Source organism: Callospermophilus lateralis, chromosome 2 (assembly GCF_048772815.1).
Source record: "Callospermophilus lateralis isolate mCalLat2 chromosome 2, mCalLat2.hap1, whole genome shotgun sequence".
Classification (NCBI taxonomy): Eukaryota; Metazoa; Chordata; class Mammalia; order Rodentia; family Sciuridae; genus Callospermophilus; species Callospermophilus lateralis.
Genome location: NC_135306.1, coordinates 53,180,517 through 53,208,402, shown reverse-complemented (window position 1 = coordinate 53,208,402; position 27,886 = coordinate 53,180,517). Strand labels below are relative to the sequence as shown.

The window sequence follows — 27,886 nt, the reverse complement described above, 5'->3', positions numbered from 1 at the left end:
TTTAAAATGCCTCCAGTTAAGGAGCCTAATATTTGGGGAGGAGATTTCCTCTCTTTTCACCTTATATTGAGTATTTTGAATGAATTAGATTATTTAGTATGAAATCAAGTTACTTTTCCAAATAAATATTCAATTTGTCTAACTTGCCATAAATATTTGTAGTATATATAAAAGCAGTAGATAATTGAGAAAGAAAGGCTGGGTGACAAATAACATTAGATCAAGATGAAAATATGTATGAAATGGATGAAACATAATAAAAATACAGATATCCACATATTCTATTTATAGTTGAGTTAGTTATTTGCCTGTTAGAGCTGCTATGATACTGTTTTTAATGCATATAAACAGTTAAAATATTACCCCCAAACTTCAAAATGGTTGCATAACTGATGACAACTAATACAAGTACGAATGTGAAATTTGTTCTTAAACCTAGCAATGAGCTTCTTTTAGTACTTCTTTCTTTGGAGCACCCAAGTTTGTAAGCATAACTTCTGTTTAAACATACTTTTAAAATGTATCTTTCAGTTAATTTGGAATTCACAGTTTTAACATTTGTAGCAACAGAGGCAGTGGCAAGTAGTAGTTTGATTATTAATCCTATTTTTTAGTATAAATTTCTAATATTAATTATTACTCCAAATAGTTATACCTTCAAGGGGTAGAGGGTTCCTATGAATTGGGAGGGATAAGTAAATCATGAATTAAGTCATAGTTTTCTTTTAATCATCTGTCTTAAAGATACCACATTTTTCCACTTACTTTCTTAGTTTTTTGCTCATTAAAGAAAAAAATGTATGAGCTGCTTCACCATTTTTTCCAATTCAAAAGTAAAACATGATAATTATAAATGACAATCAAGAAACATGTTTAAGTCAGGCGCAGTGGTGCAGGCCTGTAATCCCAATCTCGCTGGGATGCCAAGGTAGGAAGATCACAAGTTCAAAGCCAGCCTTATGCTAAGCAACTCAGTGGTACCCTCTCTCTAAATAAAATACAAAATAGGACTGAGGATGTGGCCGAGTGCCCCTGAGTGCAATCCCAGGTACCAAAAAAACAAAACAAAAAACAAAAACAAGAAACCCAACCAACCAACCAAACAAACAAACAAAAAAACACAAAAGAAACATGTTTAAGAAGAAAGTTTTAGTCACTCTAATCTTACCCTTTCAGCACCAATCACTATTGAAATGTGGATGCTTTGTGTTCACCATGTTTTCCTTTGTGTGTATGTATGCCTTTGTGGACAGAGTTAGTATAGAAATGTTGTATGTACAATTTGCATCCTGATTTATATTAATACGCAAAAATTAATGATATGGTATTTTCCTGAGCCATTATTAATTTTATTTTAGATAAGTGAATGTTATTCTGTCTGAAAAATTTTCTGTATCAAAATTTTTCTGTTCCCCTTTTCATAGACATGCAATTTTTCTAATATTTTACCATTGTACTTAAATAGTAAAGAGCTCTTAATGCTTTTAAAAACCAGTTCTTTAATGAAACCCATTATTCTGTATAATTAAAGTACACTAATAAAAATTAAAGCCAGTTTTGAAGTGTATATCTACTTTCTTTTGATTTACTTCCAATCATATATACAGATGAAATTTGAAATCTTGAGATAGACTGTCAAAATGGATAGAGACAGTCATTGATGCAATTTGAGATTTAGAACATAGTCAGCTAAATTTAGGTTTAGATGATAGACGCTTTCTTGAAAATTGGAAGACTTTTTTAGGTATGTTGTATAATATGTATGAAGCATTGTAGATATTGAATATAATTTTATTTCTTGGTTCTTATTTATGTATTGAGAAAACAATTTAGCAACTTCTCTTTGACAAGTTAACATTTTATTTTATTTTTGATACCAGGAACTGAACATAGGGATACTTAACCACTGAGCCAAATCCTCAGCTCATTTTTTTTTTTTTTTTTTTTTGAGACAGAGTCTCACTGAGTTGCTTAGGGCCACACTAAGGCTGGCTTTGAACTTGTGATACTATTGCCTCAGCTTCCCAAACTGCTGGGATTACAGGCATGTGCCACTGTGCCTGGCAACATTTTATTTTTGATTAGTAATCAGGGCTCCATTTCCAGAATCTGGAGAAAAAGATTAGAATTTGAAGAAAATTTGGTGGGAGGTGACAGAATCTTCTTGTAAGGTTTTTCTTCTAATTAACTGACTTTCAGTAAAGCCTAAGAATATGTTTCAGGAAATGTTTAATGTGAATTGCTTCCTCTGAAGTGTAGAAATAAAAGGTTTAATTAAAGTAATAATTGAAGGAATGAAGTCTATAATTTTTATATTTTTGGCATACTATTTTAAGTAATAAAGTAATGATTTGTAACATTTAAGATCATGTATCAGGCACTGACCTTAATTGTTTTACAGTTGTTGATTCACTTCATCCCCATAATAATCTCCTATAACTTAATAGTTAAATACTATTATTATCCATATTTTACAGATGAAGAGTATGGGTCACAGAACAGCTAAGTCACTTGGCCAAAGTCACATAGGGAATGGAAATGTTAGGATTTGAACCTGGGTAGTCTGGCTTCTAAATTTATGCTCTTGACCACTTCACTATAATGGTTAACATTTATACTAACTGTATAAACAAATAATTATTTTATTAAAAACATTAGGCTGGGGATGTGGCTCAAGTGGTAACGTGCTTGCCTAGCATGTGTGAAGCACTGGGTTCGATTCTCAGCACCACATAGAAATAAAATAAAAGATAATGTGTCCATCTAAAACTAAAAAAAAAAAACCAAAAAAACAAAAAACAAAACTAACAAACAAACAACAACAAAAAACACCCACTAAAAAACATATAGATGGAAAAAGATAGTATTTTTTTCTAAAAAAAATTGGGGAGTGTGATTGCAACCACTTGTCTTTCACTGATTTCAGGCTAAGTATATTTAAAAAAAAAAAAGAAAGAAAGAAAGAAAGAAATAGCTTCTTTACAGTTGGTCTAAAAGAAAACATCCTGCCTGCCAAAAGCTATTCAGAGCTTTTGTTGTTTTGGAATACTGTGTTCATCTACTGGCAGTTGTTCTTTAACAGCTAAATTTTCAAGTTTTTTTTTTTGTTGTTTTGTTTATTAGTGCCTTAAAATTCCTTTTACACATCATATTTTTCTTATTCTACATTACAGTTTTTGTTTAATCCTATTTAATTCCAGAATTGTAAACAGAATTGAGTTTGTGAGAATGATGGATGGGTAAGGCACAGGCTAAAATTAGCTGTTTTTTTTTTAGGTAAATAAAAATTTTTGGAGGAGTGGGAAGAAAAAACACATTCTGTTAACATAAAGGAAATCTTGCAAAATAGTAGGGATCATGATTTATAGAGGTCAAGTGGATAGAAGGACAGAATGATTTGATGATAAGAAGGGATAATTTAAAACAACACAAGAAATGAAAGAAGGAAGAGATTAAAAAATACCTATTCTCAAGACTTGGAAAACAGGAATGTTAAAAAGTAGATAGAGTGGACCTTTTCCCCCACATCTTCGCCAACACTTATTGTTGTTTGTAATATATATATATATATATATATATATATATATATATATATATATATATATATATATATAAAAGTTGTAGTTTGACACATTACCTTTATTTTTATTTGTTTCTATTTTTATGAGATGCTGAGGATTGAACACAGTGCCTCACATTGTGCCAGGAGAGCACTCTACTGCTGAGCCATGTTAACCTCAGCTCCTGTTGGTTGTATTCTTAATAGTTGCCATTCTGACTGGAGGGAGATGAAATCTTGGAGTAGTTTTGATTTGCATTTCTCTAATTGCTAGCAATGATGAACATTTTTTTCATATATTTGTTGATTAATTGCATATCATCTTCTGAGAAGTGTCTTTCAGATCCTTGGCCCATTTATTGATTGACACTTTTTTGGTGCTTAGCTTCTTGAGTTCTTTATATACCCTAGAAATTAGTGCTCTGCCTGATGTGTGAGAGGTAAAGATTTGCTCCCAAGATATAGGCTCTCTGTTCACCTCACAGATTGTTTCTTTTGCTGAGAAGAAACTTTTTAGTTTGAGTCCATTCCATTTATTGATTCTTGATTTTAATTCTGTGCCAAAGGAGTCTTGTTAAGGAAATTGGGGCCTAATCCCACATGATACACTGCTGGTGGGACTACAAATTGGTGCAGCCAATATGGAAAACTGTCTGGAGATTTCTTGGAAAATTGGGAATAGAACCACCATTTGACCCAGCTATCCCTTTCCTCGGTCTATACCCAAAGGACTTAAAAACAGCATACTACAGGGACACAGCCACATTAATGTTTATAACAGCATAATTCACAATAGCTAAACCGCGGAACTAACCTAGATGCCCTTCAGTAGATGAATGGATTAAAAAATTTGGTTATACACAATGGAATATTACTCAGCAATAAAAGAGAATAAAATCATGGCATTTGCAGGTAAATGGATGGTGTTGGAGAAGATAGTGCTAAGTGAAGTTAGCCAATCCCAAAAAACCAAATGCCAAATGTTTTCTCTGATACAAGGAGGCTGATTCATAATGGGGTAGGAAGGGGGAGCATGGGAGGAATAGAGGAACTCTAGATAGGGCAAAGGGGTGGGAGGGAAAGGGAGGGGGCATGGCGTTAAAATGATGGTGGAATGTGATGGACATTATTATTCAAAGTACATGTATGAAGACACAAATTGTATATAACCAGAGATATGAAAAATAAGAATTGTGATACATTTTGCTGTCATATATAAATAAAAAATAATTTTAAAAAGTAGTATAGAGCTAGAGTGCTGAGAGGAGGCTGTGAGGACTGATGTAGTGAAGCAGAGTTTGGTTGTATTAGGATAATATGGAAAAGTAAGCCAGAGGTTAAGAGGGAATGAAAAGATGAGTGTTTTGTAAGATCTAAACACCAAAGAAGTATCAGTGATATATAGATAAACCTTTACTAGGTGACTCCAGGAAACAAGACAACTTTCCCTTATTCTTTGTCTGCATTCTCATTACTTTATATTAACTTAGGCAAAGTATTAGGCATCTATTTTATATACTTTAATTTCCTCTTCTAAAATTTCATCAGTGGTGATGAATGTATTTTATATATCATTGAAAAAGGAAGTAAAAGTCAATTGCTTTAAAAACAAAACTGGTTTGCTACATATTATAATATAGAAGGGCCCATTCTATATACTCTCAAATTCAGTTCTAGCATTTCTAGTTCTGTATATTTCTATTTTTTTTCTGTCATCAGAAAAGTTAGATATAAAGTCTACATTCAACTGTAATAATCCTACATTCTAGGTGCATAGATTTAATAAGATCTTATTCTGCTCTCCCTTTCTAGATTTTTTTTAAAGTTCAAATTACTTTACATTTATGGTTAGTTATGTTAATCTACTTCAAATCCTTTTTAACAACGATAAAGTTGTACATTTAAATAAATGTATAAGTTTACTTACTGTGACTAAGTGGCTTGCATGTTATTCCTCTTGTTTTCCAACTACAATGCCTATTATCTTCCCTTTATGAAACATTCTCATTTGTACTTCAAGATCCAAGATGTCTCCTATTTGTTGTAGCTAGTTGCTTGTTTAAATGTTTTGAACAGAAGATATTCAAGTGTGTCTTGCCCTGGACCTCATGTGCCTTCAGGGGTGACCCCTGTGTGGGACTGTCATTAGTTTATTTTACAGCACTGCCCTCCAAATTAGTTATGATGATGTAAAAAATCATGTTGTATGTTATGACATATAGTTTCATTGGCAGATGTTTGTATATGAATATTTTTTCATTCAACAAATAATGACAAGCACTTGCTTAGCCCAGGCCCTCTTTTGTGTATTGGGTGAGAAAGCTCAGTGGAAGTACATCCTTGCATGTGTGGTTGGTGACAGGGTATGGCTAGGCAATTTTAAAAAAGTGTAGTTAATCTGGTAATGACAGTTGCTGTGAGGAAAATAAAACAAGATAGTATGATAGTGTGAATGGGAGTGGCAATGGGGGATGTATGATCTGGTGAGAACTTGCCCAGAACATTTGGGAAAATCTGAAAGCTAACACTAAACACATATTTTCAGATTATCATTTGAAAGCCTAGGAATTGGTTAAAATTTTTAAGTCCCATAATCATAATCTTTATAAAAAGTGTTTATGTATTAAGATTTAAACTGGGCATTATGGGTTAATTCAGAATTTGGAATGTTTTGGAACCTTTTTTATTTTTTTTTACTAAAAATGCTTACTTTGGAAGTATGACTTTGTGCTTTAAAAACCAACCATATTTTTATCTTATTAAATTAATAAAAACAAATTATATTTTTTTCTTGCATTGAATACTTAGAAATGTTTGCATTATATTATGTTAACAAATATAGTTCTGAAGATAAAATGATATAACAGTGCAGTTAGATTGTAACATATTTTCCCCCTCTTTTAAAAGAAATTGATCACCCATGAGAAATTTGAAAGTGCATGTGAAGAACTAAATAATGCATTGCTTCGGGAGCAGCAGGCACAAATGCTTTTGAATGAACAGGCACAACAACTACAGGAGCTGAATTACAGACTTGAATTGCACTCCAGTGAGGAAGCTGACAAAAACCAAACTCTGGGAGAAGCTGTTAAGGTAGGAGAGCATCTCTCCCAGAAGGCTTATTTCCTATTTGGATCTTAGGGGGGATTCATGTATACCTCCTGAATAGGGACTAGGTCCCAAGGTGTGAAATTTTATTATATAAGAGCTTATAAGAATGGAATGAATGAACTCTCATTTCATCCTCAGTTATAAACATACATTCAGATGTATTGAAAATGTGAAAGTAGGCTTTACTGGCTGGTTGAAAACAAAGTGGAGATTTTTCCAACATTAATTTTTATTTTGTTTATTTTATCTTCCTTGTTTCTTCTTGTTCTTTTCCTATTCTTGTTTTGTGCCTCCTGGACTTTGGAAACTCCACATATCTTTTGGATTCTGGAGGGTTTAGATCTAGGTCTCTCTAATTCTTATATAGTAAATGCACATTTGGATAGGAGGGAGATTTGGTTAGAAAGATTTGTTCTTGTTGTCATATATTCTTGGCAATTGTATTTAGAAGGAAAAGGGAAGTTATAATCTATGACTTGTTGTTTAGAGAATTTCATTACTAGATTTAGGACTGCAGTATTTTTTTTTTTTTTTTGGAAATGTTGGTTATAAAGTATAGGAGAATTCTTGTTTTTAATTTTACTACTTGAGGATTTTTTGCTAGGATGGAACTAAATCCAGGAAAATAAAAATAATATTGCCTCTATTTCAGGTATTATACTAGTAATGCAATCAGTCAACTTAGGATTGATATATAACTCAGAGTTGGTATATAACTAATATTAATTCAGAATTGTAAATAACTAATTAAACTATGTATGTTTATTCTAATACTTAAATACCATCACTATTAATAATAAAATAGCCAAAATTTATTGAGAAATTCCTGTTTGGCAGGAATGCTATATTAAATCTTTATTATGTCATGTGAACATCACAAAAACCGTGGAGTTATTTCCATTTTGTTGATAAGAAAACTGAGATACAGAGAGGTTATATAACTAGGACTACCATTAGTAAGTGAAAGATCAAGGAAGTTCCTGATTATCACATTATATAGATGCATAGCACACATGTTCCAGAATCTGTGTCATTGTCCCTACATGAATTATCTTATTTCATTTTTTTAATAAATAAAGGAAGGCAGAATTGTTGAAGAGGGCATAATTTTTTAAAAAATATTTTTAGTTGTAGATGAACACAATACCTTTATTTTGTTTATTTAGTTTTTTAATGTAATGCTGGGGATTGAACCCAGTACCTCACGCGTGCTAGGCAAGTGCTCTATCACTGAGCCCCAGCCCGAGCCCTATCTTATATTTCATTCTAAAACTAACCTTGGGAAATAGGACTATTATAATTATTGTTTTTGAAGGCAGTTGACTTACTCAAGGTCTCCTGCCTGTAATATTGAAACTGGGATTTAATTTTTGGAAAAATTGTAAAATATTAAAATCTAAAAGAAGTAAATATAAATGAATTTAAGAGGGAAATATAGATGCCCTTAAGGAAGGAAAAAAACCCTCACAGAATACTACTAATATTTTAGAATTTTTTTTAAAAATAAAAGTATTACAATGAACCATTTGAAATTGCTGATTTTAAAGTGAAAAACAGACACATGACAGCAATTTCAAATGGTTATAAGTAATATATATAATTTAGTTACATAAATAAGAATGTACTTATATATTGCTTTGTAACTTATTTGTATCACATAGTAGTAGACTGAGTGGTCTGGTTAACCAATCGATAATTAAAGGATATCAATTTTTATTTTCTCCTTTTTTAAAAAAAATATAAGTAATCACTATTGTAGAAAAATAAGAAAATATAGATGAAGAAAAATTAAAATTAAAACAAACTCAAGTCATACCAATAGATATATCTACTGCTAAAATTTTGATATATGTTACAGTTTGTATTTTGAAAATACAGAAATATAACCAATATAGGTTAATAAAAATATAGTCAGACTCATATTATAGTTTTACTTACTTTTTTATAAAAACCATGTCAAGAATGTCAATAATTTCTTTCCTTGGTGGTAAATGTCATGCTAATGAAGTATCATCATCTCTAATGGCTAATTTAATTCTTTTGAATGCTTGTAATTCTCCCTTTTTTCTTTTTCTTTTTAATTGACAAAATTATATTTCAATATTTTGATACTTGTACGTGTTGTGGGATGACCACACTAATTGACAAATCTGTCATCTCACAGACATCATTTCATTTTGGTGAGAACATCTAATATCCACTCTTAAAATTTTTGAAATATACAATACATTATTTACAATAGTTTCCTTGTAATAGATTACCAGAATTTATTCCACCTGTCTAATTGCAACTTTGTACCATTTGACTAACTCCTGCCCTCCATTTCAGCCTCTGGTAACCATTGGAAAGTACATAATTTATTAGCCTTATTTATTATTATGGGTTTAGATTCATTCCACAAATTTTCCCTCCTCTTCCTCCTTTTTGGTGTTATAAGAAGTTAAGATTAGCCCTATAATCTTTAAACACATATCTGTGATTATTTCCTCAGGGTAAATTCCTAGGAATTACTAGGTCAAAAGACACAAACATTTATAATGGGTGAATATTATCAAGCAGCTTATAGTAAGTTTTTGTCAATTATATGATCTTCTAAGGTGTATAAGATGTGTACTTTTTGCCTAACCTGGCTATTAATACTTAATTTTTTTTGCCAAATTTGATAGATATGTCATTGTTACTCTTATTTGTATTTCTTTTAAGTATTAGTCAAATTGAACATTTTTTTATGTGTATTGCTAATTAAACAACATTTTAATGTTCCATGTCCTATTAATAGATATTGTGATTTGCTATGCTTTGAAAAAGCATCTAACTATCATATTGGAGCCTTTTTTTCCTATGCTAGTTTGTAGTTTATATTTAGGTATCATATCTTCCAGCAGATAAAGAGCTGTTCATATTAATTTCTTTAAAGTACCAGTAGCTTAAATATTGTTGTCAGGAGTGGAGAATTGTTTAATTACTATCTCTTAATTAGAATTAACAGGTGATAATGTGAAAATGCTCTCTTGAGGGAGGCAGCATGGTTCAGTGGAAAAAAGCACTGGCCTTGGAACAAGTATTCTTGAATTAAAATCCCAGGTCTTTCACTTGAGCAAATTACTTAACCTTTCTGAACCTTAGTTTCCTCTTCTACAAAAATAGGGATAATGATACTTAAGTTACAGTATTTTTATGAAAATGAATTAAGATACTATTTGAAAAGCAATTATATGTTTAATAAATATTTACATGTGTGTGTATGCGTGTGTGTCTGTTTTTGTGTGTGTTTTGGTACTAGGGATTAACTCAGGGGCACTTAACTACTGAACCCATCCCTGGCTCTTTTTGTATTCCATTTAAAGTCAGGGTCTCACTGAGTTGCTTAGTGCCTTGCTAAGTTGCTGAGGCTAACTTTGAACTTGTGATCCTTCTGCTTCAGCCTCCCGAGTCACTAGGATTATACGTCTTTTGTGTTTTTGATAATACTTTAAAAAGTAGTTCTTTCTTTTAGCCATGTTCTGTATATAACATCTTTTGAAAGATAGAATGTATTGTTTCTTCTTTATGAAATGAAATAAGATCATGAATGGAAAAATCAGAAGAGAAAAGAAGTTACCTATAATTTGTTATCTGGAAACAACCATTGTTAACTTTTTGGAATTTTATTTTTAATCATTTTTTAATATGTGATAATTTTTATAAAACAAACTTTAAACCAGATGCTCAAAATGGTCTTCTTTCCATTATAACACAGCTAGGTCTTGGATAAGACCCTTCTTGTAGTAACAGTAGTGCATTAAGAAGTAAAGGAAATCTTCTAGGACAGAAATATAATAAATAACCCCACCGACAAGCCCCAGTGTGTAGAAATCAAAGTTAGCAAACAAATGCTAGGTTTGCCCTGGAGGCAAATACCAATAGCTATGTTGCAAGTAGAAGACTAAGCTTTAGGCTTCACCAGTATATAGGAGCTTGAACCTGAGACTTGGACATTAAGGAATTGCCTATTAACCCGAAAGGGATAATCCTAGGTCACTAGTGTCCTGTTGCTCTAGGCAGAAGCTAATGCAAAATTCTCTTTGGAAGAAAGCTTGCCTAATTTAGTTCCTTCAGGTAACCCTGCAGAGTAAGATCAACCAAGTAACTAACACATGAACAGATGTATTCATCTTCTATATACCCACAATGCTGAACTCTTTTTGTCATTCTGCGTACTTTATCTGTACTTTCTAAGGCTTTCTGCAGAGACACACATTTATTTTATACTGACAGTTTTGTTTTTTCCTTTTCAAACCTTATGCCTTTAGCCACCCTCCTCCTAGCTCCCACATACCTTACTACACTTGCTATAGTACAGTGTGGAATATAAGTAGAAACTTTGGGCATTCTTATCTCATTCTCAATCTTAAACAGAATCTATGATTTCTCCATTAAGAAAGAAGTTTGTTATGGTTTTTAGTTGGTGATCTTTATTGAGTGAAAAGAGTTATCTTCCTAAATTATACATGTTTAAAAATCATGAATGGACGTTGGATATTTTTATAAAATATATTTTTATGAATCTTTTGAGATAAGCATATGATTTTCCTCTTCTCATTCTGTTAGCATGTTGAATGATATCAGCTATTGGCAGACTATGGCCCGTGTTTGTATAGCCTGTGAACTAAGAGTGGTTATGTATTTACGTATTTATTTATTTATGGTACTGAGGATTGAACCCAATAGTGCTTAACAACTGAGCTACATCCCCAGTCTTTTTTATTTATTTTTGAAATTTTGAGACAGGATTTCACCAAGTTGCTTAGGGCTTCACCAACTTGTTGAGTCTGACCTTGCAATCTTCCTGTCTCAGCTGCCACAGTTGCTGAGATTACATGTGTGCACCACCACACCCTGGCTTGGTTTTCACATTTTTAAAGAATTGTAAACAATAATAAAACCCTAAGTACATGTATGAAGACATGAATGATGTGAATATACTTTGTATATAACCAGAGATATGAAAACTTGTGCTCTATATGTGGAATATGAATTGTAATACATTCTGCTGTCATATATAACATATTAGTATAAAAAACAAATTAAAAATAAGAGAAATACTAGAGATGTTGAAATCAGGTACTTTAAAACAAATTTTTATTTATTTATTTATTCCAAGAGATAATTTTTCTGGTATTAATTTCTGTCATCCATAGAAATATATGAGGAAAATAAAGCATTTAAATAGCCCCTGAATCTCCCCAAATAATTTTGGTATTTGTAACTGTTATCAGCCTTGGATTGGACTCATCTTCTGAAATATACATTCCATTGTTTCAAAGTGAGTTGATTCCTCTCGGTTAGTCTACAAATAATAATTTGATAATATACACCTTTGACTTAGTGTATATTATAATAATCTGCATAATCTGTTAAAAATGAACCATAGGCTCATAGAGAATATGCTGGTGGGGTTAGGGTACAGGATAGTTTAGACTCCTGTACATAAAAATTTAGAAAATGACATTAATTTGTGAATTGTAACAAACAATGGAAATAGTACAGACAGTAAGTGATATGATGACATTTGTGAAATGACATTTATCATATGAAATGAGATCTTTTTCATTTTTCTCTCTAGCAAATTTGAAATTAAGAATGAGCATATAATTTAGGATTGTAGAACTATATAGTTTTCCTTATTTTTCCTGGGAAAAATAACGTATCTGTGTAATCCTTGTAACTTTCAATTTCATCTACAATGCACTAGATGTGTTTATTTTTTATAGAAGATTTAAAATATTTTTGTGTTTATAGAATCATCAGGTATAGAAATTTTTAGTAAAGTTGTAAATTATATTCTGATTTATCTTTCTTAAAAATAAATTCTGATCATCTAATTAATATTTGTATTTGAGTCCCTTACTGTGTAGAAAGTACAGTACTTGACTTTGTAAAGAGTATGTATTGAAGTTAATTATAAGAAAACCTATAACCTATGATTGGAGAGATTTTTGATATAATAATGGACGAGAGCTTCTGAATTTGTTACTAAATCTAAGGTTCTTTGAATTATCACAGTTTTGTAATTTTGTCCATGAAAAATCCTAGTCTTTTCTTGAGAGAGATTGACTTGGGAGGAAATAATAAAGATTTATTCACATAGTCTACCAAATAGTTCCTTTGTCTAACCCTGATCCAGTATGTGTCCCTTTTCATCATAGTTTTCTGTCCTCTGTGTATTTCTGCTGTGTTGTCTTTCATCCCATCAAGCTGTTAGCAGCCTGGTGGGGTTTTAGTTATGTCTCTTCCTAGCTCCCAGTACATTCCTGACTTTCCTGCAATTGCTTTGGCTTTTTCTTTACCCATGCTTCAATTTTAATACAAAATTAATTCTGTGCTTATAGTTTTCCATTTTAAAACTTAATATACTTAGGCTGCTGCTGGAGAAAAAGTAAAGAGAAAAGAATATATTTTTCAAATTTTAAGTGGAGTAATTTACAAAGATTTTTTGAAGTCTTTGTAGTAATTGTAGCAAAGGGTTGCATTTTATGAATATTTAGCTTTTTATTTTGATAATGTCTTAACTTTTTTGTATTACTGATAAAATTATTTGCCATACTCTGAGGATTTATAATATGAACGATGCATGAAATAATGTATTTACCTAATTTTGAATAGTTATATTTTTTCTAGTAAACTTTAAACAAAAGAACCTCAAAATTTATTTTCTTTAAAAAATTTAAAGATCTTTTAGTTGCCAGACTCTGATTATAATAATAATTAGCTTATCCCACATAATCCATTTTCACAAAGTAGGATTATTAACATCAGTACTTAATTTAAAAGTCTTATCATTTTTTACCTTAATCCCATATATTTTTATCTTCCTAATGACTTACACCATTGAGACCTATAGGGTAGTCAATTATATTTCAAGGTCGGGGAAAAAGAATTAAGAAGACAACAGCTCTCATATCCCTTTTTATAAATAATAATTTAATGGTGAAGTTTCATGCGAGAAGCTAGAAGAGTCATAAAAAGTTGTCATTCTTATTTTTAGCCTGAACAACAGAAAAATGTAATGATAGGAAACTTTTCTGTTTAAACTTATGACATGATAATTTCCTGTTTTCAGAGTGCATGTTTAATTTTTAAAATTTTTTCCTATGTTCAGCTTTGTTCTCAATGAGTACTAATTTGAAATTAGACTTATTATGCTTTTTAAGTAAGTACTAACCTTTGATTTTTGATCACATTTTTAAAATGACTTAAAATATTTTTAATTATACAGTTTGGCTTTTTGTAAAATTTTTACATTATCTCAATTTATATTTTTTGACTAAACATGCTCATTATAAGAAAAAAATAGAAAAAAATAACTTGTATACAATCCCATTATTCACATATAACCATAATTAATATTTTAGAAAATAAACCTAAAGTATATAACTTTGTATTTTATGTTTTTAGCAGAAGAGCAACATTATTTTCATTTATAATCTCAAGGAATCATTCTGGTATCTATTAGAATACAGACTGTAGATATGCAAAAGTGGAAACAAACTAGTTAGGAAACTAACAGTATAAACCAGATAAGATAGGATGTTGGCTTAGAACAGTGTGGTAAGAATTTTCTATTGGGACTACATGTAAATATGACAGAGAGGAATCAAGAATGATCCTTAGCAGCTGGGTGAATGGTATTACTATTTAGTAACAGTTATTAAGATTGTTTAAAATTTATTTTAATGAGCCATGTAATATTCCATTTCATGAATGTGCTAAAATGTACTTAACTATTTTTCTATTATTGGATCTTCAGATTTATTATTATTTTTTCATTGTTAAAACTTAAGATGAGGGGCTGAGGCTGTAGCTCAGTGGCAGAACGCTTGCCTAGCATATGTAAGGCACTGGGTTCGATCCTTAGCACCACATAAAAATAAACAATTAAAATAAAGGCATTCTGTTTATATACAACTACAAAAAAAATAAATAAAAAACCTTAAGATGAGCATCATGTAACTTTGTATAATTTATTATATACTCAGAGCTGAAGAAGCATAGAGAAAAAAATACAGATATTTTGAAGTTTTGTGTTGTTGTTTTTTAAAATTTACTTTTAAGGCAATTGATTTTTTTTTTTTTTTTCAGATTAGGGTTTTGCGGGAGGATGTTAAAAGAGTACTTGTCTAATTCCATTCTTGTTAGCATTGGGTATTATTGGGTGTTGTCATTAAAATACCATTAACAAATCAAAACCAATAACCTTTATTGAGTGTGATAGATAGTAAAAGGTATGTTTTTTTTTTTTTTTTGCATTAAACATAAAGAGGAGCAATGATCCCCTCCATGGGTGTGTTTTTTGTTCATTTGATTTTATGTAAAGTTAATTTGTTATTTGTAGGATCATTTGAGAAAAGGGAACTTACTGAGCACATATACTTTTGTTAGACATCTTGCAAGCCACTTTGATTATTTTAGTAAACAGTCACAACATGTTAAGAGATAAGTATTATTGCTTGCATTGTACAAATGAAGATACAGAAATAATAGCAAAGAACTGGACAATATACATGATGAAGTTGCTTTATACAGAAGCTAAATATGTTTGCAACATTTCTTTCTTTTTTTTTTTTTTTTTTTGGTACCAGGGATTGAACTCAGGGGCACTCAACCACTGAGCCACATCCCCACCCTGTTATGTATTTTTTATTTAGAGATAGGGTCTCACTGAGTTGCTTAGCACCTCGCTTTTGCTTAGGCTGGCTTTGAACTCACGATCTTCCTTCTTCAACCTCCCGAGCTGCTGGGATTACAGGTATGTATGTGCCACTGTGCCCAGCATTTAAAATAATAATGTGCCCATTATTTAAAAGTCTGGATTCTATTGGGGTTATCCATAGTTTTTAGGAGTGTTACTGTTGAAAATTTGTAATTTTAATTTGTTATACCATTAAATTTTCATATTTTATACTTACAAGCAAACTGCTTTACACTTATTTTAAGGGAAAGTTGATAAACATGATATTTATTACATGTCAAAGGAATTTTTTTATAACAGTAAAAATTATTTGCCTTTGAACAAAATTAATCTTATGTTAGTTTTAAAATAGTCACTTTTATACTTGAAAATGTGCATATCCTGCTACCTGTCATATGTTGCCCACTTACAGAAAACTTCATGATAATGAATATGATTTTCCCTTGTCAACCCTCATTATTATATTCAGAATTAATCAGTATACACAGTATTCTCTGAGCTTTTCAAAAATAAAATTTATAATTTACAATCAAAATTACTGTTTTATTGAATAAAAACATATGACATTCTGGTTTTTCAGTTTTTACATCATTCACATATTTATCTATCTATTACATGTATTCACTCAGTTATATGCATATATATACACACATACTACACAATTTTACATTTTGTGTAAATAAATTATATTTATAATTTGTATGTTTATATACTAATATAAAATACAATTCATATTAATTGAAGAAATGGAAAGAATTTACTTTTGTTTAACTCTCAAGTTTTCTCTTGTGATATGGAAGCAGAAAAGACAAAGAATCAACTTTATTGCTTCTTCTTCCTCAATCTCTGACTGAATTTCATATGATAATGCTTTTCTCAGTTCATGCTATTAGAAATAGAACCTATCATTTACTTTGCATTTGCAGAATTCAAATTGTTAAAAGCTCCTTTGTTTAAAACACCAACCACAGGATTGGTAACTGAAAACAGAGACAAGGAGTAGATGAGATCATGCAGCAGGTAGATCAGTTGTCCTACCATTTTCGGGAAGAAAGTTTCTTTAATGATGTAGGTAGAGAGGCAAATTGGCTATACCTTTAAAATCTAATGAGGATCTTGAATCATACTAATAATGTAACCACTATGAATGATATGCTTTTCATACATTCTTTGTAATCTTCACAATTACATGGACAGATGCATATAATTATAACAACTATAAATTATAAATAGAAAATAAGGATCAGAATTAATGTTAAATTTGTTTGAAGTCACATATTAGTGGGTTTTGGAGTCAGAATTTGAACCCAGAATCTGCCCAACTCCCTGATACTTCCTATTTCAATACAAGTTTCTTTTAAAATTTGGTGTATTTTATTTTTTCTCTATGATAATCTTCTTTTAAAAAAACTTGGTTTAAATATTTAGAAGTGGAAAATGAAATAATTCTGGAAGTATCTTAATGTGCAAGTTTTCCTTCAATTTTTCAGTTGAAAGATTGTATTTTATTTTCTAAGAATTACTTTAATTTCTTGTTCTTTTTTCATAACAGTCTTTAAAACTAGTTTCCGAATATTCTTAAATTATAGTTTTTATAGTATGTTTAACAAACAGTAAGCAAATATTTAAGTTCTCTTCAGTTCCTTGAATTCTCTTTCTTTCTTTTGAGGTCTTTATTTTTTTTTTCCCATTTGTTTATGTTGATTCCATTTTTTCATGTTGGAGGCTATGGAAGATTATATTTTCCAAAATGGCCACGGCAATATTTCTAGTTCACAAGTGCTTCTGGAAACTTGCAATTCACACATCATAGGTGGAGTCTACTTTCTTCTCTTTAAAATTGAGAGTGACACTGTGTGACTTTTGAGACTACTTCATAAAAGGCAATGTGGCTTCTGTCTCATTCATATTCTCTCTCTGTTCTTTGTTGGAATCCAGCTATCATTCTTTGAGGAGGTTCAGGTCACATGGTGAACTATGTGGATTCATGTGTTCAGCTAATGGCCCAGCTAAGGTCTAAAGCAGCAAGCAACCAGCAGCTGTCAGACATGTGTAAATGAGCCTTCAGATGATTTCACGCTCCAGCCTCCAGCTGAGGGTACAGTCCATACTCTACCCTGCTCTGCCCTGCCCTGTTTTCTGATGGAAGGAACCCATGACCTTAATAAACTATAGTATGATACCACTACATTTTAGAGTAATTTGTTCTGTAGCCCTAGTAACTAGAAGAAAGACTTTCATCAGATTTATTCACTTTCCTATGGATCATGAGGTTGCTCTTAGGCTATGCAACCCTAAATGAATATGTAGGTCTTAACTCTTTGGTACCACCACTCGTAACTAGTTGCCCATTTCTCCCTTTGAGAACTCATCCAATTTTTTTTTTTTTGGTTTGTTTTATGGAATAAATTTCTTCTTTTTTCTCTCTTGCAGGTAAATGTCAGCTTATAATAGGTTCTGTATGATTGGCGGAAGGGCATGTGGATGTGGTTGGTCATTCTGAGTATAATCTTTCAATTCATTTTTGTCCTCTGTACCTTGATTTATTCCTGTCCTATATTGTTCTTGTGTTTTCCAGCTTGACTCTCTTTTAGGTTGTAGAGAATCACTCTTCTGTACACATCTTCAACCTACACATTGAAGTCTCATTGCTTCTTAAAACAGAGTTTAGCTAGAAAGAAATATCATCTTGAGCTGAACTTTGGACCTTCTTGAATCAGTTGCCTAACTATACGTATTTTCATAGAAATCTTTCATTTTAGTTTGAAATGCTTCATATATATTAGGGTAACCAAATCTGATATTAGTACCTCTTTTTTTTTTTTATTATTCCTCATTTTGTGTTTTTGTCCTTTTAGTTTGAGTAAGCTATAATTGGGTAAGGGTGCCCTAAGTTTGTTCCTTTTAGATTGAGTATGCACTTGGTTCATAGACCTTGTGATTCTTGAACCTCCAGTTTGTTGTGACTGAAAAAGCCTTTTTGTCTTCTTTGCCATCTTTTCTTTGTGTCTGAGCAATTAATGTTAAAATCCTTCATACCTTACCTGCTTTTCTCTGAATGAGAAAAGGATTCACCTAGGGTTTTTTTTTTTTTTTTTTATAACCACTATTTTAAAAATCTGAGGTGGGGAATTTTCTTTCTTAGAAGTGTTCAAAAGTAGGATTTCATGTCATAGTAAATATAGAGGATATAGTAATATACAATGAGTAAAAGATGAATAAATAGTTTATCCTATAGAATTAACATGGGTAACAACAAAAACATAGAGTAGAAGAATCAGTTTGGAAAATGTGTGAAATATTGTGATTTCAGTTTTTCATTTTGCTTGAGATAATTATAAATTTGAATGAGAAAACGTGTAATTGATTATAGGAAAGTGTTAAAGATATAAGGAGTATATGAAATATCTTAAGACATGAAAGAAAGTTCAGACAAGTGAAGGAAAGACCTAAATTTGGAAGGCAGGGTAGGTAAAGAGGGGGAAGAAAAGAGGACCTAGAGAAGTCATGTGTGAAGAATTCCATTGAGAGAGTGTTCAGAGGTGTTTTATACCCAGAAATGTTATGTGGATAGTTTGAATGCATGTTGAAAATTTTGTTTAAAATATTTCTGCTTGTAATATATTCTTAGTTTAATATATAGAAACACTTTGTGTGTGTGTGTGTCGGGGGGGGGGTATTGGGAATTGAGCAAGTGCTCTATCACTGAGCTTCATCCCTAGCCCTCTAGAAAATCTTTAAAAGAAGATGGGTTTCTAAGAAAGATTTATTCAACAAATAGCTATTTCTGTGTCCTCATCTCTTCTTGGGAGAAACAAATATTTCTGTAGTTATGTGTAATACAGAATAAATGCATTTATTGTAAAGAGCGCTACAGAAGTCTGAATATTATTTGTACAAATTGTAGGTGGTCAGGGGCTGGGGTGGTGGCTCAGTAGTAGAGTGCTTGCCTAGTAAGTGCAAGGCCTTGGGTTCAATCCTCAACACCACATAAAAATTAATAAATAAAATAAAGGTATTATGTCCAACTACAACTAAAAAATAAATTTTTTAAAAAAATTGTAGGTAGTAAGGGGCTTAGGATTTATGTTAATATGATCTTTCTCTGCATTATTTCTCTCTTTTCTAAAAATAGAGAATAGTTTAGAAAATTAGTTTATACTAATAGGAAAAAATGACCACCAACCTTTATGTATATCCTTGGCTCATAAGTATGCTTTCTTCTTGATTGGCTTATAGGAGAAACTGGGAACTGTACAATGTCATGTGGAGTTGAGTTTCTGCAAGGAGAATGGTGGGACAAAGGCCAGATTTCACATGGCAAGCACTGGCAAACATTGTTTATTAAGTGTATCTGATTCTCTCAGATTCCTCAAATATGTCACTGCTTTCAGTCTTCACAGAAACTGTGATATAGGCAACATAATTTTCTTTTGCAGATTAGAATGTTAAGAGTGAGGAATGTGGTTCCATCCCCAGCACCACACACACACACACCACACACACAAATTAAAATAAAAAAGAGTGAGGAATGTTAGTAATTTGACCAAGTTCCTTCAACTAGTAAATAGTAGAGTAGGAATTTGCATTTAGATCTGTGAACTTTAAAATTCCTACTTTTGTTACATCTGACATGTAGAGGGGAAGTGAAAATAGTAGATAGAGACTTTAATTATAATAGAGTAATGAAGGTAGTAAAAAAAAAAAGTGATAACATTATAGCCTGAAGGAAGACTAGAGTCAAGTGAAGTTTAAAGATATTAGGACCTTTAAGTATACCTGAAGTGAAAGCCATGATTCTGAAAGTACAGAAAGCTGGGAAGAGAGAGACATAAACAAAGATTTGAAGATTTGGGCTCAAATAAACAGGGGGACATGAAATTCAGTTACTAATTTTAAGGACTGAAGCATCTAAAACTCAAAGTACTAAAAATCTGTTTACCATGTGTTTTCTCTCTAATGTAAGAATAAGCTACAAAGAGATCCATGTTATAAATGCTTCAACAAGAGCTTTGTGTAACAGTTATCGCAATATCAAAAATGAAGCAATCTACTGAGTGACTGAGATTGGGTAAATCTTATAGAGATAGTTAGAAGTAATAATCTGTCTTCTTTGGTTGAGGAGTTGGTATTCCTATAGACTTGTGATTTTCCATATCCATGGTTCTTAAGCAGTGATATTAATAGTACCTGGAAAAACCCTTGCTGGAATGCCCTTTGTACAGTTTTTGTATTTTCATGAATTGCTAAGTCATTAACTGAATACACCTAGTTTAAAGTAAAAATATCATTACAAGAAAGTGTCTTTGCCATTTGCTCCTATGGTGGTGAAAAGTTGTAAGAAGACAGAAATGAAAGATCCATCAGAGCTAGGTGACTTGTTGAGATTTACTTTAGCTTTAAACAGGCCAGATATGCTATAAGTAGTAGAGGGTTCATAAACAACCTTAATCATATTATAATTCATTATGTTATTTTGGTGACAAAAAAAGGAGCAGGGTATTTATTTTCTGAGTTCTCCATTACTGTTTGATGCTTATTTAAAGGAAGGCACATTAAAAAAGAAACTCTTCCCTAAATTAAAGCCTCCAAATAGCTACCTGGCCATTCCAGTCAGTTCTGATGATAAAGACCCCAATTAAAGGAAATTCAGACAGTAGGAATTAGATATTCTTATTTGATGTCATTCTCTTCTCATGGGGAAAAAATGCATCAAAGTCTTTCACAGTATCACAAAAAAAAAGATACTTCGTAAGAATTTGTATAGTATATAAAATATGTAGAAATTGATGCAACCTGTTGAATAATTCCATTAAAGCTGAGTGATTAATTATATTTTAAATGAATTCTTTTCAGATGTTTACTAATTTTTCTCTTTTCTTCCCCCTACTTAAAACCATACCTTAAATTTTTTTTTAAATCACAAAAATGTACTTTGCAAGTACTTTTAAAAAATATTAGCAACTTTGAAGATCAAATGGAAACCGAACTAAAAGTTAGATTATGTAAAAGAAGAGGCCTATGCTAGGAATTTTTTTTAATATCTGAGAATTAAAAGACAACAGTTTTTTTTTAATCTTCTACTCCTATTAATTTATTAAACCAGGAACTGGAGGCTTAATGGTATTATTTCTACATTGTAATTATGCTAATAATCACCACTGGCCATGACCTTGGAATTTATAGTGCAGTAGGAAAGATTTATTGACTTATGTTTTGGAAGAAAAATGGGATTATTGCTTAAGTAGGTTGCATGTTAAACACATGTACCTGGATACCATTTATTCCAGTTAGTTTTGAGCTTTGATGTCTCTTCTGGTTTTCTTTAAAAAATAGAGAGGGTTCTTGTTGAATCCAGATTCCTGAGAGATCTTTGTTATATTATTGAGTCAACTACAAAGTAACTACTTTACCTTGAAATGTGCAAAATGAATCAATAGGTCTACAAAACTGCCTTTAAAAAAATGTTTGAAATCACCTTTTTCCTGGTAGCTTGAATATCAATGTATGTATGTACATATATATGACTTTCCTTGGTTTCTTTCTTTCTTTTGTTTTTGTTGAGGTATTAAAGTCCTTTATAGTTAGAGGGTATTTGGGTATTTTGGATTTGATTTCTTTTCTGTCCCTTGCCCTGGCTTCTATTTGTTTTGCTTTTTGTGAAGAAGTTCTACTATTTCCTTAGGGTGTCTTTGCTTTTCATCTTAATCAAGTTTTCCTATGATCTTTTCCTTTTCACTAAAGTTTAGGTCTAGGAAGATTTTTACTTTTTAAACTTTTGATTATAAAATGCAATAGAAAGACCAAATAATTCTACAAGGGTATTGAAATGTTGACTCCACTTCTCAGTGATACACAAGCCAAATTTCTTTCTTCACTACTTTGACCTTTTCAGCTGTGGTTGGCATTTGCTTACTTGGTGCACCAACTATTTTCCAACATAGTTTTATTTTTATCTGAAATATGCATTTCAGTCTGAAAATCAGTTTTCAAGTGTATGTAAGTTACTCAGAATTTCTGTACATTTACATACATTACTTAGAATTTCTGTAAATGCTATGAATTTTATACCACATAGAATCTTTCAGACTGAAGTTGATTTTATGTCTTTAGATAAAGAATTTCTTCTGTGATTAATTGAATTGATAATATGCTAAAAAACATAATATGGATATGTAATTTTGTTATCTTATATTTGCTCAGTGATTTGTTCTATTTTTAATTACAGTAGAGGCTCTTTGTGAATTTATAAATCTCCAGTGTTGAGGCTTCAGACACTATGTAAATTCTGTTAGCATCTGTTCTTACATTACCTAAAAATGGCTAGCATTTATTTTTTCAACACTTTGATAAATAATTTGCAGATAACATCTAATACTTAACATAATTTTGAGATACATATTGGTACTTATAATTTATAGAAGAAGAAACAAAGGTACAGAGAATTTAGCTTATCTCAGGTTGCAGAACTAGTAACTGATGGAGCAAAATGTTTATTAAGGAGGATAATAATAACAACATTTTTTTCTATTAGAAAAATTCTTTTGGATGCACTTCAAAAATTGCCCAAATTGTATAGTTTATTAACAAATATATCATTGTTAAGTATGAAAATATATTTTTGTTGTTGTTTTAATGGTGTGTGTGTATGTGTGTGTGTGTGTGTGTGTGTGTGTAAGTAAGAGAGAGAGTTAGGGAATGGAACTCAGGGGTAATTTAGCACTGACTACATTCCCAGCTCTTTTTTATTTTGAGACAGGAGCTCACTAAGTTGCAAAGTCTGACCTTAAACTTGGCAAGACTGGCTTCTAAATTGTGGTGCTCCTGCCTCAGCCTCCCAAGTTGCTGGGAATTATAGACCTTTGCCATTGTGCCCTGCTAATGGGTCCAGTTTAAGATGAGGAAACGCTACATCCAATGTTATTTACTCTCTGAGTGTGATTGTTTTAGTTCTCAGTGTGATTTTGTTTTATAAATATTTATTTTAGTCCATTATAGTAACCAACTTTAGAATATAATATTTTTAATGAAATGAGCATAAATTTAAATGTCTAAGACTTTGGGAATAATTACATATTTATAATGCTAGCATGATTAAATGGCAGTGTTTAATTCATTTTATCCCTATATGAGACTGTGTATTCTAAATCATTATACATGTTATAGAAAACATTTAATTGACATACTCCTGTTTTATTTGGAAGTTTAGTATCATTGTACTAAACTACTTAATGTTGTATTTCAGGAAACAACAGTATTTACCAAGCTCAATGAGTTGAATTTTATTTCAGTGTTTTCACAACTAAGTAGTTATCTAATATGACTTTGTACAAGTGTTTTGATCTAATGGAATGCTGACAAGTATTATTTTCTATTTTAGTTCCAGAAAAATGTATATAGTAATAAAGTAGTATTAATTTTGTACAATAATAATGCCTGAAGCTGTGAAAGGTACAGAATATTTGTTAGTGTCTTCTGATATCAAAATCCTGTCTGATTATCAAAATTAAGTTAGGAAGGTATATGCACTATATTAGGATTACTCTTAAGAGTACCAGCAAGGAAACAGTGTGATATATGAAACAGGAAACACTTCATGGTGGTTTTATCTCATTTCAGAAGTTAAGTCAGAGTATCAAAGCACACCAAAAGCATCAAGAGTGCTTCTTGATGGCAATAAAATTAATCTGTTTTTCTGATCTGGGTACTGTGACACAGAGCAGAGTCTCTGTGGTATTTATAATTTTGTTGTAAAGGATGCAGATTTAGGGTTTAAAAGTATTAAAAAAGGCAACTTTAATTGGAGATGGGATTTTACAAAATTCCTGAATCAGATGGATTTATATTATGATGTGACTATTAGCCTAAGAAATACTTAGGTTGTTTATTCACTGGAAGGAAACAGATCATTGACCCCCCCACACCCCAACCCTCCAATGCAGTAGATGAATGATGGTGATTAAATTTAGCTGTATGTTATATGTGTGTGCACACACATGCATGCATTTATTCACCATTTGATAAGAGATTGTATAACTGAGATATTTTCTATCTTTGTTTAGTAGAGCACAAAAAATCAATTTTAATTGTTATTGTTTTGATATCTTATATGTGAATTTAAACTAAAATTTTGTGATGAAGGTTGAACTTATGAAAATTGTGTCAGTTGTATTTTGTGGTTGTATAAAGCTTATGCGTATTATATTTATAACAAGTAAGTAAAAAGGGATTGTTTCTATGACTATTTTTGTGTATACCTCTCATTTTTAAATGCTTCTATTTATACAGGTACATTTATATTAATAACATATAACTTGTATTTAAAAATATGATACCATGTTTTACAAATAGTTTGACTAGTAATAGAATCTACTTAAATAATTAATCTTTTTCTTTGTAATGGACAGAGTACAGTGTTATAATCTTTTCTAAAATTTAAAAATATAGTGAGTTTTAAATGTTAAGAAATAGAATTTGTTTTTAAGAAGGTAAAGAAAGAATAAAGAATTTCTTAGGTGTGTCTTCTTTTTAGATCTTCTTGACTGAAAAATATTGAACTAAAATATGCATATACTAAAAATATGTTAGGGAAAGATTTGGAAAAATGTTCTTTATGAATTAAAGCTGGGCAGATAACTTTGTTTTAATTTGTAGCATGCAAATTCAATATTTTTCTGTAAGATAGCAATATTCTCTTATCATATCTTTATACTTAGAGTTAAGTCTCAAATGACCATGATTTTTAATATTTAATTAAAACTCATTTCTACTCCTGACTATTCAATATTAAGTGAAGCTAGAAACTGATTTTCTAAAGTATTTCCTGATTTTCATAGGTATATAAATTCCAGAGTAAATTGCCAAGTGTAAAAATCTGAGTCAAGATTCCCTGTGTTATACTGCAGTAATAAACTACTCCAAAGTTTCAGTGGCCTTACAATCACAAGTGATTTCTTACGTGTCATATACATATTTGTCACAGGTCAGCTGTGCTTCTGCTTCATGTGTTCCACACACTAGGCTGACAGGGCATTCTGTAACTGGGACACTGTTGATTTCATGGTAAAGGTCGCTGTATGGGTACAGTGTTGGAGTTACACCTACTGGAATTGACATTTTACTTCTAGACACAATTTATTGAGCAAAGCAAGCAGCTTGGGCACTCCTGATTTTGGCAGGGCAAGTAATTAAGATCTTCTTTCCAGAAGAGGCACACCAATTTACATTGGTTGGGCTTGAGATCAGTGGGACAAGGAAATATACTTTCCCCTCAGGGAGAGGAACAAATAGTTTGACTAGTTATGGAATCTACTGAAATAACGAATCTTTTTCTTTGTAATGGACAGAAAAGTGAATCTGTTTTCTGGTTAGCTAATATTGGCCAAAGCTCTCTTTCTTTCTTTGTTGGTAGAGTTGAAAGCAGTTATCTCAGGAAGCCATATGTTTAGTTGACACTTTTTTCCTCATGCTCTGAAGTATTTCTTAGTCTAAAAAAAAGTTTATTCAGTATGTTGTAGTATTTTTCTGAATGTTTGAATGTTTTAGAAATATGCTCAAGGATAACCAACCATATTCCATGGAGCATTTTCTAGGCTCTAGAAGCCATACTCTTAACATTTCAAGGAGCACACCACTAGATGGTGATCTTGCTCATTTGGAAGGATAGAAAAACTGTGTGGTTTTTCTTCAGGTGAATGGGTTGGTTATAGAGGGATCAGAAATATAAAACACACTAATTTTATGGTAAACTCTTTATGACCAAAATAATGCTATTTACTGAGAATGTGTATATACGTATATACATGCACAAATTCTACTAAAAGCCATCCTACAATATAATGTTTGTTATTTGTTACTTTCCCAGAGTATACCCAATCCCTCCACCCACCCTCCAACTTCCAACTGTTACTCCCTGAATAAAAGAGTTTCCCTACCCAGAGTTTCTCAACAAATTGTAATAAGACTTAGACCCATAGCTTTGCCTTTACCTGGTACAGTATTTAAGTTTGTTAATTGTTGCTGAAACTGGTTGTTTTAGGCGTGAGCTTTCACTCTTTTCCCTTCCTCCCTCCCTTCCTTCCTTCCTTGCTTTTTTGTGCTGGATTAAACCCAAGACTTCATGTATGCTTAACATATATTCTACTACTGAGCTACATCCCCAGTTTCTTTCCTATTAATAGAGGTGAAGAGGGATTAGAAATTATATATTTCACTGAGATGTATTTAAAAAATAACTTGCATGGTTATCATGTAATGGAAAGCAGTGTATACCAAACAGTGTTGTTCTCCTTAGAATATAATCACTGAGGTCGAATGTTAATCTATATTTTGGTGTACCTAAAATAATATATTCTTTTCTTCATATGTTTCTGTTGACTCGGGGGTATGACTCTGAGTCATGTAATTCAAATAGCTTGTAGAATTTCTTTTAATAATTAGTAGAAATAGAAAATATATGGTTAAAATGCTGCCTTTATAGAAAGTGAATATTAAATGTAAAATTTGTGACAATCCTCTTTAGCATATTAAGGAAAACTGTTACAACCTAGTAAATAATTTAATCCTTTTGCTCAAAGATGAAATTATGTTAAATATTGGGTAGAGTTCCACTGATGATTTAGATGAACTATTGCACTCTGTCCAGAATGATCTGTCATATTTACTCTGATTGGCAGTTAGTTTGTAATTACGATCCCTGAGACAGATTGGAGAATGCTGCTGCACAGCCCAGAATCCTTTAGCAGCTTCCCATGGCATATTTAGCTGTAGAACAAAATCATACACAAAAACTCACAGAAAGTACTGAAGTAAATTCTGGTTGAAAGAGAGATGGGGCTTGGGAGTCCATTAATTTAAGCATTTGTCTTAAGCATCTTCCCCCTAACCATTTATTCAGCTTCATGAAGTGCCATATGCAAATCTTTTATAAGGTTAAAAATCTAGTTTCCTGAGTATATCTGGCCTGTGTATACCATTCTGAACCCTTCTCCTATCATTCTCAATGGCATCTTATCTTCTAGCCACCCACATCTTAACCTCTTGTATTTCACTGAACATGTCATTTTATTCTGCTGAGGATGCTCTTTACAACATTGAACACTTAGGTACAACACCACCTGCTTTTTAAACTTCTCACTGTTTTCCAGTTAAGAAATCATTTTAAAAAAGAGTTTGTTGAATGATGATATATCATGAGCTTTGTAATGTTTTGAACAATCAATTTTTAAAAAAAGAGTTTGTTGTTTGTATTGAAATATCTATTCAATTACATGTTAGACTGTGAAGTTTGAACTCTGACTCTGTAATCTTGGGCAAGTTACTTGAACTCCGTGACTCAGTTTCCTCATTTGTCAATGAGAATACTAGTAGTGCTATTACTTAACAGAGTTTTTATGAGTACTGATTGCATTAATATTTGTCTTAAAGTAGGAACTCAGGAAGTGTTCGCTGTTATTATTATTCTTTATGACTTTGGCTGATGGAGA

At 31.4% G+C, this 27,886-nt stretch overlaps 1 protein-coding gene across 2 annotated transcripts in view; it reads left to right on the top strand.

The window, feature by feature from the left end:
- Ccdc171 (coiled-coil domain containing 171) overlaps positions 1-27,886 on the top strand; it is a 382,832-nt gene that overhangs the window by 211,495 nt on the left and 143,451 nt on the right. For both annotated transcript variants that reach the window (XM_076843419.2, XM_076843418.2), the window contains exon 20: positions 6,467-6,652. In XM_076843419.2, coding sequence (XP_076699534.1) covers positions 6,467-6,652 — 186 coding nt within the window. The remainder of the gene's footprint in view (positions 1-6,466; positions 6,653-27,886) is intronic.